A 14,501-nucleotide genomic window follows, 5' to 3' on the forward strand; every position below is an offset into this window, starting at 1 on the left:
CTTCTAAGGAAGGGAGCACCTACAGAATTTTGAGGCATAAGGTTAACTTTGGGCTTCGTGTTTTTAAAAATAGGCTGTTGTGAAAGGTTAGAACTCCCAAGATCTATGGTCTGAAAAATGAATAGGCCGTCTTATGTCAGCATTCCTAAAACACAACCTACCGCTAGCTCAAATCCCAATGGATCACTATTCACTAACGGACTTCTACAAATATTTCCCATACCGTTCTGATTCTGCTAAACTAACTCAAGTTCACGTGAAGGTCAAAATGACAGAAGGCTCAAGGGTAAAAAGCTAATACTTCATCCTGTTCTATGTCAAAGAAATAAAATTAAATGCAAGATACACACAAATGTAAACCTGCCAGACATCAAACACATTATCACTTAGTTTTAATGTATCTACTTAAAATACACCTTTATTGAGATAAGCAATATTCACTTATGAGATATTTCGTACACTGCAATAACATTCTTAAACATATTTTTACTCATCTGTCGCTGTAATTTCTCTGCCTTTTTTTTTTCAGCCATTCACATATCTCAGGGTTCATCATTACGATGACGATGCATCTTTTAAAAAGTCTGCCTAAAGATGAGTTTGGAGTATATATATTTAAAAAATACAGGCATATATATATATATATATATATATATATATATATATATATATATATATATATATATGCTGGGCTGGGCTGCTTGGAAAAAGCTGCAGTTTATCGTGACTATGGGAACTTTTGATGGTAATGCTTAGAAAGAAGACAGGTGAACAAAAGAAAGAGTCAACATTCTATTCTGGCGAGAACATCTCCTTCTCAGGCAGTAAAAGCTCCAGAAGTACGAAGCCCGGTTAGTGCAAGGCACGCAAATAAAAAATCTAGAGGTTGGAAAATTATATCGGGGTTTTTTTTTTTCGGATTCTGTTTTGTAAACCACATACACAGATTTACAATCCATGCACCCGGTTAGGTAAAATAACAGAAAAGATTTTCACAACGCTCTTTTTTTGTTTTAGCAGGCACAAGCCGAGTTCTGTACAAGTGTGAGGGAGGAGATAAAAAGTGAAGTGCCTTCCACAAAGAAATTTCTTTTTAAAAGTGCTTCTCTTGAGGAACAGAAAAAGAAGAAATAAATCACAACTATTTTCTCTTTTTTTGCTTTGCTGAAGCAAGTAATTAATCCGTAATAATCTGTAAAACCTTCTGCTAATTTACTTAACCATTGAACAGCACTTTTTGGGGGCCTGAGGTTGTGTTGTGGCTGTGGCTAAGCCATCGCATGAATCATCTGTAATTCCTTGTCCCCTTGCTAATCTCTCTCCATTTTTACTCTTGACATTCCAGGTAATCAGCATTGGTGGTTTTAAACTCAAATACACGTTCTACCATGTTCTTATATTTGGAAAAGAAAAGAAAAAAATCACCCACTTCAAACTATATTTTTCTGGCTCACAACAAGGCAGATAAGCTCTACTAAAATTGATCTTTTTTTGTTTTATATTATTAATTTAGAAAGCCTGCAGTACCGTGCCTTTTTGGCCTACTGATGCTGCTCTCTACACTACTAAAGAGGGGGTTTGAAGGAAGATAAAAAAGAAGGTAAATAAAAAATTTAAAAGGGTTAATACATCGTTATATCTATAATATATGGGAGAAAAAAGCCCAAATAAAAGCTGCTTCAACTTCTCATTTCCTTTTTTGCTCAAAGGGGTTTAATTTCCTTTTAAGGCTCAATCAAAAGCTTTTGTGCGCACTTTCATTTAAGGCTTCAGCGTGTTCATTTAGGGATTTATTTTTGTTTCAAATCCTCCAAATTTGTTAATCAGGCCTTGGCCAAAATGTCTAAGCTGAGCTTGGGCTAGCGTGGAGGCCATTTTGGCTGGGCAGCAGCTGCCCATCACTGGAAGGCCTGGTGGAAACGAGGCAGTGTGGTGGTACTAAGGCTGGAGCTGAACACTGGTGGAAGGGGGTGCAAGGATCCAAGACCCAGACCCCCGCTGGAGCTCTGCTGCTCCTGAGGTTGAGGTTGCAAAGAGGTAAGAGGTGCTGTGGCAATGGCAGCTGCTGCGGCTGCAACTGCTGCAGCATGGGGCTCTGTCGCATGCAGAGATGAGGAGGAAGTAGAGGAGGAGGTTGCGGATGAGGTGTAGCCCATTACTAGTCCTCCTGTGCTCATGGGAGCACTATAGGGAGGAAGGTTTAGGGGCAGGAAACCCAGCAGGTGGGAAAAGTCCATGTTAGCAGCACACAGAGACTCCGTGATCACCGCAGGGCTCTTGGACAGAAGTGAATCCCCACAGAGTTCATCTGCCAGCCCTGAGGCGGGCTCCAGTCCATCCTTGGGGGGTGAGGCAGCAGCATGAGGCTCTGCAGAAGGAACTGGGCCTGGCAAGCCACTTTGCAGATCCATTAGGAAACTCTCCATTTCCACTTTCAAGGGCTTATCCAGCAGGTATGAGGTAGATCCCAGCTGGTATTTGGGCGCTGGCTGGGGTTGGTGCTGCTGCTGGGGAGCCACAGGCTGGTGGTGTGAGGGGGGTGGAGGGGAATGGTGGTGGTGATGGTGGTGATGATGGTGGTGGTGGAGGGAGTGTGGGTGAGTAGAGGCAGGGGAATCCATGTGACAGCCCATTCCCATAGCTGCAGACAAGGAACTGGGCATCAGGGAAGGGTGTGGGTGACCCACCCCTGAATTGGACATGGCCTGGAGATTGTGAGGGTTGTACATGTTCATTGGGAAAGGTGCCCCACTGGAGAATTGTTTGCTCATGAAAGGGTCTTTATTTGGCCCCATGCTGCACATCATGGGGCTGAGCTCCTCCTTGATGGAGCATGTCGGAGATCCTGTTGCTAAAAGACCTAACATATCCGGAGGCTCTGTCTTGATCTTCAGCAGCTCCTGTGAGTGGCTCTTCTTCACATGACGTGTTAGATGGTCCTTCCTGCCAAAGCGCTGGGCACAGTACTGGCACAGAAAGTCCTTCCGCCCTGTGTGGACCACCATGTGTCGTCTCACATCTTTACGAGTGTAGAAACGTCGATCACAGTGGTCGCAAGGATGCTTTTTCTCCTTGGCGCCGCCTGAGGACTTTCCCGAGTGGCTCTTGAGGTGCTCCAGGAGAACAGGCGTGCTCTCGTAGCTCTGCATGCACACTTTACAAGTTAAATCCCCTGCAGTTGCAGAGTGCATGGCCACATGACGCTTGTATCCCAGCTTGGTGTTGTAGTGCTTCCCACACTCCTCACACTTGAAGGCCTCTTTGTTGGGGTCATGGGTTTGCAGGTGGTTTTTCAGGTGGTCTTTGCGGTGGAACATTTTCTCACAGAACGAGCACTGATGGGTCTTCTGTGGAGAATGTGTGGCCATATGCCTGTAAAGACCAGGACAAAGCAAATTTAGATGATGCTAAAGAAATGATTTTGGTCAGAAAGTGAGCCCGAGATTAACCTTTACAATCAGTTCCTGAACTCTACCTGGATAAACACCTGATCAAGTTGATAAATAAAAAACTTTGTCTTTTAAATTAGCATTTTGTCACCACTGAATTTTAAAGTTAAAAAGTTAAAGTCCCATTAGTTGTCGCACACACACCTGTGTGTGCGAAATTTATTGTCCGCATTTGACCCATCCCCTGGGGGAGCGGTGAGCTGCAGACAAGCCGCGCTCGGGAACTATTTGGTGGTTTAACCCCCCAATCCAACTCCTATGCTGAGTGTCAAGCAGGGAGGCATTGGGTCCCATTTTTTCAAAGTCTTTGGTATGACCCGACCAGGAACCGAACCCCTGATCTCCCAGTCTCAGGGCGGACACTCTACGGGGTTTTCATTAGAATCATTAAAAATGTTGCGGTGGTGGCAGACCCTGCAATCTGAGGGCAACCTGCTGGCTTGGTTATCAGCTGTAAGTCGCTTTGGACAAAAGCTAAATACACAAACATAAACTTTGATGTTTTGGAAACATCAGCAGCAGCAACGAAATGTGTAAATACTGATGAGACTACAACCTGAGAACCAGGAGAGCTGGAGAACTCAAATGAGCATAAATGTTTAATAGATGCAGATAAGAGAAACACCTTATGTGTCTTCGTCAGAGTATCACAGTTGGAAAATATACTCATGAGTGCTCCAACTCTCCTGGATCTCATTCTGAGTGTCCTCCAGCTGTAGAGCATCAGCCTGAGTAGATGACACGCAGAGTTCACAGTATGAGTCTCAAACACACCGATGTACCGAGAACATCTGAAGCTTATAAAATCATTTAGTATCTGTTCTCTGTTTGCTTCATCATACAAGCTGTTGCTGCTGCCTCTTGGCCAGATCGCCGTCGTAAATGAGGACGAGTTCTCAATCTACTCATCTGGTTAAAATAAGGTTAAATAAAATAAATCCAAGCTTCTTATGGTTTGCTGTACACATGTATGTTTGAGACTCTTGTTTTGAAGGACTAAGAAGTTTTGAGTTGGTGTGTGAACGCTGATGATGCGAACACCACGAGCCTCTCCAGTCGACCCATGGGTCCCTGAACGGGGCTAAAAGAGCTATTTTCTAACCCACTTTGCCTTAAGCCCTGGATCACACACATGTTGTACTTCAGTTTAAATGAAAAGGAGTCAAGTGTGTTTCGACCACGCCAGTCACGTATTTTGAGATTTATCAGTTTATAAAAGTTTGTGATTAGCATGACTAGAAATCAGACATCGGTACGTCACCACAGAATCTCCTCCCCCCTAGCGTAGCTGCTACTCACAACCTGACCACATTTATGGTGGTTCTTTCGTCCTGAAGGAAGGATTTGAAGTTCCCTGAACTTACAGCCATTTTCTCTCTGATTTTCTCAGTGTCTGGTTCAATGACGTCATTTTGGTGATGTGCATTTGTAGTCCTGGACTTACATTTTCACACAGAACCTACAATTAATTTAGCCCCAGTTTGAAAATAAGCGCGTTCTTGATATCTTTAAAATTCACAGACATCATATGTGAAATCCATGGCACTTAAATGGGATTAGGAAATGGTGTTTTAGCCCCGTTGACTTGCCTTTATTTTTGCTGGGGGACCCATGGTCTGGCTGTAGATGGGCGGGACTTATAGGCTCCCTATAGATAACAGAACCAAGATTGTATCGGTTACTTTTCTCATTAGTTACTGATGACTTTTGAAAATAGCATGTTGACTATTTTTCTCAGTGTTATATGATTTTATTAGTTTTTCTTCTGACATGACTGTTAATACGTTGACAGTGAGATAACTTTATTTGTATAGCGCCTCTACACAGAGTGCTGAACAGAACTGGGGCGTTGTGGCTGTCTAGTTCCAACGCCAGACGCTTTGTTTGATGTCTAGTTGGTACATTTATCGGCCATTGTAGTGAGCGGTCTGTAGACGTAGACTGGCGTGATGAATACCTGAAGAGTTTGTACTTGGAGCTGAAAGCCTTAGGACAGTGTGGGTGGGAGCAGTGAAAAGGTTTGTCTCCTGTGTGACTCGAGGTGTGAAGCCGAAGCTTCTCCTGTGAGGCAAAAAGAACCCCACACACCAGACACTCGTTCCTGCTCACTCCTCCTACTTCCTCTTCCCTCTCTCTCTCTGTCCGTGGCAGCAGGGCGGCGCTCCCTAACAGCTTGGCGGCAGTGCGTCGTCCCTCTTCCTCCGGTGTCAGTGCGGTAATACAGTGTGAGGCATCGGCGGCATCAGCTGCCATGGCAGCCCTAGAGTGCCGGTGCCATGAAAACCCACTCGTGGCTCCCCTGCCTTGCAGGCTCAAAAGTGGGAAGCTGCACTCGTAGGTATTCAGAAAAAAAGGCAATCAAATGCTGCGATTTTCCAGGAGAAACATGGAGGTGACACTAATTCTGAGGAGAGATAAAACAGTTAGTCGAACTAAGACCAACATTCATTCACTCATTCATTCCACATACATTATGTGTATAGCTGCTGGTGTCACCTTTAGAAGTGGTTACCTGTTTGGTAAAATCTGTCTGCCTTGTCCCTCGTCACCCTGTCCCAACAGCTATGGTTGGTGATGAGTGAGAACTATTGTTCTGCATCTCCATTGTTCTGGAAGAAATCACAAAAAATAGTTTGTGTATCAAAAACTACAACAGAACACCAGCTGCTTTCCAGAACCTCCGTTTCTGCCCTGCATGACATCTCAGATTGTGTCTAAATGATAACTACCCACACCGTTCTGAGTCACAGCACTCCAAAGTGCTTTACACCAGTGATTCCCAACCAGGGGTCCGCGTACCCCTAGTGGTCTTTGAGAGCATTACGGGGGCATGTGGAAACATTTATATTTCATTACCCAGATGATGACAGCTGGTAAAAAAACAACACATTGGGCTGGGATGTATTGTGCTTAATGAATTAGCAGATAAAGTAATGCACAGTAAAATATGGTTGATATCATCAATTTAGGCCAACCCCGACTGCATGATTTTTTTTCAAGCTGCGTCAGAAAAGTAACGTTGGTTAACCCTAATTCCCTTACATGCCGCTCTTTTAAACACGCAGACTTCCAAAATGTCGGACATCAGTGATTTAGTTTGAACTCATTTCCATCCGCAGCTGTTTCTCCCATTAGTAACACTCGAGGTTGTGCAGCTTCTCACCGCAGGTCTGACCTCTAACCCCAGACCTGCTGATCAAAACGTCGTTCAACCAGAAGCAGAGAGAAAGAATAAACCTCCAACTTATTTATTAATGTGGACAAAAAACCTTTTAGGGATGCTTCTTTCCCATCAACCACAAAACCAGTTCCACCTGTCAACCTGAATTACACATTTGCTGTTTCAGTATTGATCATGTGCAACACCACTTAGATGTGCTATTTGTGTTTACTCAACATGCTAGAAATAATTAATAAATAATCTGCTTATAATAGTGACCTGCACGAACCCAACTAATGCTGCTACTCTGTGTATGTATGTAATGCACCCTGGGGTTTTTATCAATAGGTGCATTTAAGGAAACACCATACCTGTCTGAGCTCTGGCCTCCTCAGCACCAAAGACACACCCACCTCCTGCACCTTCCCTGCACCACAGAGAAAGGCCTGCTGCAAGCAGCACCAGCTGCAGCTCGTCTACAATCAATCAATCAATCAATCAATCAATCAAATTTTATTTCTAAAGCGCTTTTCAAACAAAGTGTTATTCAAAGTGCTTTACAAAATGACCCCAGATTCCCATAACAGGTTAAAAAACATTAACAAACATATGCAATCACACGCACACACACACAGACTCACACACACACACGAGTAAAAATTATATTAGGCTGAGTCCAGATGAGCCAAGTATGGTAACGCAAGGAAACGCCATCAGAGGAGCCGTCTGCCCCGGCAGCATCAGGTCTTCCACACTAAGTCAGGGCGCTCAGTGGAGGGGGAGCATAGACCCCCACCTATAGAGCGCCCAGGAAGCTACAGTCGACCACCGCTCCCGGGGCAGAGGGCCCCTACAGAGGAAACACTGGATTAAAATGAGTAAAAATATAATAAAAGAGCTAATATAAATGACAACAATTAGAAAATAAGTAATAAATAAAATCATAGACAGTAAAATAATAATTTAAATAATAAAACTGTGCTAAAATATAATCATATAGAACATGCAAAGCAAGTAATAAAATATAATCATGTAAAACGAGAAATAAAACTGTAGTAAATATTTAGATAAAAGCTAACCTAAAAAGATGGGTCTTGAGTCTTGACTTAAAAACATGAACGTTCTCTGCGGCCCTGAGGTCCTCTGGCAGCTCGTTCCAGAGGCGAGGGCCATAACACTGGAAGGACGCCTCGCCGTGAGTTTGTGTCCTGACTTTAGGGATGAGCAGGAGACGCCTGCCAGAGGAGCGCAGAGTCCGCGAGGGTTCATATTGTAAAAGCAGTTCTGATAGATAAGAAGGCCCAAGACCGTTAAGACACTTAAAAACCATTAGAAGAACCTTAAAATTCATCCTGAAACATACGGGGAGCCAATGCAATGATTCTAAAACTGGTGTCATGTGCTCCCGCCTCCTGGTCTTCATCAGGACACGTGCTGCCGAATTTTGTAGAATTTGTAAGCCTGAGATGCTCTTTTTAGGGAGACCAGAAAGCAGGGCATTGCAGTAGTCTATCCTACTGGTGATAAAAGCATGCATCAACGTCTCCGTATTGGCCCGAGAGAGAATGGGGCGGACTCTGGCGATGTTCTTTAGATGACAAAAACCTATTTTTGTGATATTTTTAATGTGTGGGATAAAAGTCAGCTCAGAGTCAAAAATCACACCCAGGTTCTTCACTTGTTCAGATGGATTAAAAGACAGAGATTGTAATTTCGGTAAAAGCTTCTCTCTCTGGGCCTCAGGACCAATGACTAAAACTTCAGTTTTGTCCTGGTTGAGCTGGAGAAAGTTCTCTGCCATCCAGGATTCGATGTCTAAAATACAGTTAAAAAGTGCTTCCATTGACCGAGAGTCATCCGGAGACACGGAGATGTACAACTGTGTATCATCAGCATAACTGTGAAAGTTGACCCCGTGTCTCCTGATGACACTGCCAAGAGGGAGCATATAAAGATTAAAAAGCACTGGGCCTAAAATTGAACCCTGGGGCACACCATATGTAATCCCATGGACCCTAGAGGAACAGGTATCCAAACTCACCATGAAAGTCCTGTCTGTGAGGTAGGATGTGAACCATCTATGTACAGCACCAGAGAGGCCAATCTGTTGTAAACGAGTTAAAAGAATAGTGTGGTCTACTGTATCGAAGGCAGCACTTAGATCCAGTAGAACCAACACTGTCAACTTCTGTTTATCATAATTTACTCTAAAATCATTTAAAATCTTCAGAAGGGCTGTCTCGGTGCTGTGGTTCACCCTAAAACCAGCACTGGTGGCTTCTTCAGGAGCTTTCCAAACATTCAGGAGAGCTCAGTGTGGTTCTCCCAAGCTTTGTAGACTTGGGTTTTGGTGTGCTCAAGATGCCCAAATTTTTATTTCAGACTCGCCGAACGGCATTGAATTCACAGATAAAAAAGATGTGGGTTCAACTTTCATTTTGGAACAATTTTTCAAGCAAGGGAAGGGAATGATCTGAGCATGCAGGAGGACTGGCCCATCTTAAACCTTTGTCGGCTGTGCTGAAGAGAAAGGTACAGAACCAAATTATTTAGCTGCGCGTTCTCCTGTCCCCCCCCCCCCCCCCCCCCCACACACACACACGGGACCGTCTCAGCTGTTGTTTTCGTTAAGGAGTGTGCACGTACAGCATGTGCGCCTCGTGCACGAGCCTACCATTGAAGCTGCCGTTACGCTTTTGGCCTGAGGGGGCGATCGCGAGCATAAAAATTCAAAACTCCGTAAAGTCCCTTTAAGGTCAGCTGGTCATCAGTCACAACACCAAGTTTCGAACTGCCTTTGAAGGAGCCAGAGATAGGGAATCATTTTGGATTGAGCGACTGTGCTGTATGGAGGGTTTCGCTGGGATGACAAGTAGTTCCGTTTATAAGAGGTGGAGTTGGAGATGGTGGGATTTCATCCATCATGATATGTCAGAAAGACAGTCTATTTGTGCGGAAACTGTGAGGTCATCGGGCGGGAATGGCAGATAGAGGTGGGTGTCGTCGGCAGTGGCGGTTTTACCATTAGGCATAGGACGGCGGCTGCCTGGGGCCCCCTTGTGTTGGGGGGGCCCCTAGCCCTGACCGCCGGCACCCCTCTGTTAATGCCACAATATTCTTATTACCAACCTGTCGCCGCCGACGGGATTGGACATGCTTCTCATTACCATAATCCCTGAACCGATCAAGATATCGTTAAAATTCCAAAAGTGATGAAAAGATAAAAATGGGGCGTTTCGTGCATATACAAGACATTACGGTAGCCACCGGGATTCCCTGGCTTGAGCGCAACGAATCACAACACAGATTCAGAGACGTGCTGAGTTTGTCATCAAAATGCTCCGTTTTATAACTTTTGAATGGCTGATCAGATCCAGGAAATTCCAACGGTTCCTAAAAGTACATAAAAGCAGCTTTCCAACGATCTATAGCATGAAGCAATCAGAGTTAGGAAAAATATCGCTACAAAGGGAAATCCTGCTGTACAGCCTGATTGAAACGGAGCGCCGCGGTGAAAGCGGATAACGGAACGGGGAAGCTAATCAGCATAAAAACCAGCATGAAATTATGGAAATGCCTCAAAGAAAATCAACACGATCTGTTAGGTGTCCCAGAAGGCTTATATCTGAAGACAGTGACCACGAAGAAGGACAGATCTCCGGTGAACCAGGGTACGAACGTTTGTTCAGTCTTTCATTTTTTTATTTGAACAACCCTCAACTATTTGCTAATTGTAAGATTCAGCTTCATTCCAGCATTATTTATATTTTAACAATCAATAATTATTTTTGCTAAAACAAATGTTTTTGGTATAGCAGCACGGTGTGCCAGAGAAGCTCCCCATGGTGGTTGGTGACCTGCTGCTGGTATCAGTGACCTGTTGCTATTAACAGTGACCTGCTGCTAGTATCAGTGACCTGTTGCTGATATCAGTGACCTGTTGCTGATATCAGTGACCTGTTGCTGGCAACAGTGACCTGTTGCTAATATCAGTGACCTGCTGCTATTAACAGTGACCTGTTGCTGGTATCAGTGACCTGTTGCTATTAACAGTGACCTGCTGCTAGTATCAGTGACCTGTTGCTGATATCAGTGACCTGTTGCTGATATCAGTGACCTGTTGCTGATATCAGTGACCTGTTGCTGGCAACAGTGACCTGTTGCTAATATCAGTGACCTGCTGCTATTAACGGTGACCTGTTGCTGATATCAGTGACCTGTTGCTGGCAACAGTGACCTGTTGTTAATATCAGTGACCTGCTGCTATTAACAGTGACCTGTTGCTGGTATCAGTGACCTGTTGCTGGTATCAGTGACCTGCTGCTAGTATCAGTGACCTGTTGCTGGTATCAGTGACCTGCTGCTGGTATCAGTGACCTGTTGCTGATATCAGTGACCTGTTGCTGGCAACAGTGACCTGTTGCTAATATCAGTGACCTGTTGCTGATATCAGTGACCTGTTGCTGGTATCAGTGACCTGCTGCTGATATCAGTGGCCTGCTGCTGGTATCAGTGACCTGTTGCTGGTATCAGTGACCTGTTGCTGATATCAGTGATCTGTTGCTGGTATCAGTGACCTGTTGCTGATATCAGTGACCTGTTGCTGATATCAGTGACCTGTTGCTGGCAACAGTGACCTGTTGCTGATATCAGTGACCTGTTGCTGATATCAGTGACCTGTTGCTGGCAACAGTGACCTGTTGCTAATATCAGTGACCTGCTGCCATTAACAGTGACCTGCTGCTAGTATCAGTGACCTGTTGCTGATATCAGTGACCTGTTGCTGATATCAGTGACCTGTTGCTGATATCAGTGACCTGTTGCTGGCAACAGTGACCTGTTGCTAATATCAGTGACCTGCTGCTATTAACAGTGACCTGTTGCTGGTATCAGTGACCTGTTGCTGGTATCAGTGACCTGCTGCTAGTATCAGTGACCTGTTGCTGGTATCAGTGACCTGCTGCTGGTATCAGTGACCTGCTGCTGGTATCAGTGACCTGTTGCTGATATCAGTGACCTGTTGCTGGCAACAGTGACCTGTTGCTAATATCAGTGGCCTGTTGCTGATATCAGTGACCTGTTGCTGGTATCAGTGACCTGCTGCTAGTATCAGTGACCTGTTGCTGGTATCAGTGACCTGCTGCTGGTATCAGTGACCTGCTGCTGGTATCAGTGACCTGTTGCTGATATCAGTGATCTGTTGCTGATATCAGTGATCTGTTGCTGGTATCAGTGACCTGTTGCTGATATCAGTGACCTGTTGCTGATATCAGTGACCTGTTGCTGGCAACAGTGACCTGTTGCTGATATCAGTGACCTGTTGCTGATATCAGTGACCTGTTGCTGATATCAGTGAACTGTTGCTGATATCAGTGACCTGTTGCTGGCAACAGTGACCTGTTGCTAATATCAGTGACCTGCTGCTATTAACAGTGACCTGCTGCTAGTATCAGTGACCTGCTGCTATTAACAGTGACCTGTTGCTGGTATCAGTGACCTGCTGCTGATATCAGTGACCTGTTGCTGGTATCAGTGACCTGCTGCTATTAACAGTGACCTGTTGCTGGTATCAGTGACCTGCTGCTGATATCAGTGACCTGCTGCTGATATCAGTGACCTGTTGCTGGTATCAGTGACCTGCTGCTGGTATCAGTGACCTGTTGCTGGTATCAGTGACCTGCTGCTTGTATCAGTGACCTGCTGCTGATATCAGTGACCTGCTGCTGATATCAGTGACCTGCTGCTATTAACAGTGACCTGCTGCTGGTATCAGTGACCTGCTGCTGGTATCAGTGACCTGTTGCTGGTATCAGTGACCTGTTGCTGGTATCAGTGACCTGTTGCTGGTATCAGTGACCTGCTGCTGATATCAGTGACCTGCTGCTATTATCAGTGACCTGTTGCTGGCAACAGTGACCTGTTGCTAATATCAGTGACCTGTTGCTGATATCAGTGACCTGTTGCTGGTATCAGTGACCTGCTGCTAGTATCAGTGACCTGTTGCTGGTATCAGTGACCTGCTGCTGGTATCAGTGACCTGTTGCTGGTATCAGTGACCTGCTGCTATTAACAGTGACCTGTTGCTGATATCAGTGATCTGTTGCTGGTATCAGTGACCTGTTGCTGATATCAGTGACCTGTTGCTGGTATCAGTGACCTGTTGCTGGTATCAGTGACCTGTTGCTGATATCAGTGACCTGTTGCTGGCAACAGTGACCTGTTGCTAATATCAGTGACCTGTTGCTGATATCAGTGACCTGTTGCTGATATCAGCGACCTGTTGCTGATATCAGTGACCTGTTGCTGATATCAGTGACCTGTTGCTGATATCAGTGAACTGTTGCTGATATCAGTGACCTGTTGCTGGCAACAGTGACCTGTTGCTAATATCAGTGACCTGTTGCTGATATCAGTGACCTGTTGCTGGTATCAGTGACCTGCTGCTAGTATCAGTGACCTGTTGCTGGTATCAGTGACCTGCTGCTGGTATCAGTGACCTGTTGCTGGTATCAGTGACCTGCTGCTATTAACAGTGACCTGTTGCTGATATCAGTGATCTGTTGCTGGTATCAGTGACCTGTTGCTGATATCAGTGACCTGTTGCTGGTATCAGTGACCTGTTGCTGGTATCAGTGACCTGTTGCTGATATCAGTGACCTGTTGCTGGCAACAGTGACCTGTTGCTAATATCAGTGACCTGTTGCTGATATCAGTGACCTGTTGCTGATATCAGCGACCTGTTGCTGATATCAGTGACCTGTTGCTGATATCAGTGACCTGTTGCTGATATCAGTGAACTGTTGCTGATATCAGTGACCTGTTGCTGGCAACAGTGACCTGTTGCTAATATCAGTGACCTGTTGCTGGTATCAGTGACCTGCTGCTGATATCAGTGACCTGTTGCTGGTATCAGTGACCTGCTGCTAGTATCAGTGACCTGTTGCTGGTATCAGTGACCTGTTGCTGGTATCAGTGACCTGTTGCTGGTATCAGTGACCTGTTGCTGGTATCAGTGACCTGCTGCTGATATCAGTGACCTGTTGCTGGTATCAGTGACCTGCTGCTGATATCAGTGACCTGCTGCTGGTATCAGTGACCTGCTGCTATTAACAGTGACCTGTTGCTGGTATCAGTGACCTGCTGCTGATATCAGTGACCTGCTGCTGATATCAGTGACCTGTTGCTGGTATCAGTGACCTGCTGCTGGTATCAGTGACCTGTTGCTGGTATCAGTGACCTGTTGCTGATATCAGTGACCTGTTGCTGATATCAGTGAACTGTTGCTGATATCAGTGACCTGTTGCTGGCAACAGTGACCTGTTGCTAATATCAGTGACCTGTTGCTAATATCAGTGACCTGCTGCTATTAACAGTGACCTGTTGCTGGTATCAGTGACCTGCTGCTGATATCAGTGACCTGTTGCTGGTATCAGTGACCTGCTGCTAGTATCAGTGACCTGTTGCTGGTATCAGTGACCTGTTGCTGGTATCAGTGACCTGTTGCTGGTATCAGTGACCTGTTGCTGGTATCAGTGACCTGTTGCTGATATCAGTGACCTGTTGCTGGTATCAGTGACCTGCTGCTAGTATCAGTGACCTGCTGCTGATATCAGTGACCTGTTGCTGGTATCAGTGACCTGCTGCTAGTATCAGTGACCTGTTGCTGGTATCAGTGACCTGTTGCTGGTATCAGTGACCTGTTGCTGGTATCAGTGACCTGTTGCTGATATCAGTGACCTGTTGCTGGTATCAGTGACCTGCTGCTGATATCAGTGACCTGCTGCTGGTATCAGTGACCTGCTGCTATTAACAGTGACCTGTTGCTGGTATCAGTGACCTGCTGCTGATATCAGTGACCTGCTGCTGATATCAGTGACCTGTTGCTGGTATCA

The 14,501-nt window shown here is 45.3% G+C and overlaps 1 protein-coding gene across 2 annotated transcripts in view; it reads right to left on the reverse strand.

Moving 5' to 3' along the window:
- Nucleotides 1-1,504: 1,504 nt before the first annotated feature.
- The window catches only part of plagl2 (pleiomorphic adenoma gene-like 2), an 82,640-nt gene continuing 69,643 nt past the window's right edge, over nucleotides 1,505-14,501 (reverse strand). Inside the window, exons 2-4 of one of the 2 annotated variants that reach the window (XM_015961621.3) lie at nucleotides 5,962-6,058; nucleotides 5,407-5,853; nucleotides 1,505-3,372 (exon numbers count right to left, since the gene is read on the reverse strand). In XM_015961621.3, coding sequence (XP_015817107.1) covers nucleotides 1,899-3,372; nucleotides 5,407-5,702 — 1,770 coding nt within the window. In that variant the 5' untranslated portion in view covers nucleotides 5,703-5,853; nucleotides 5,962-6,058 and the 3' untranslated portion in view covers nucleotides 1,505-1,898. Of the gene's footprint in view, nucleotides 3,373-5,038; nucleotides 5,098-5,406; nucleotides 5,854-5,961; nucleotides 6,059-14,501 lie in introns of those variants that run through there. The other variant, XM_070544888.1, reaches the window with a different exon arrangement.

Source organism: Nothobranchius furzeri, chromosome 15, assembly GCF_043380555.1.
Source record: "Nothobranchius furzeri strain GRZ-AD chromosome 15, NfurGRZ-RIMD1, whole genome shotgun sequence".
In the NCBI taxonomy this organism is placed as follows: domain Eukaryota; kingdom Metazoa; phylum Chordata; class Actinopteri; order Cyprinodontiformes; family Nothobranchiidae; genus Nothobranchius; species Nothobranchius furzeri.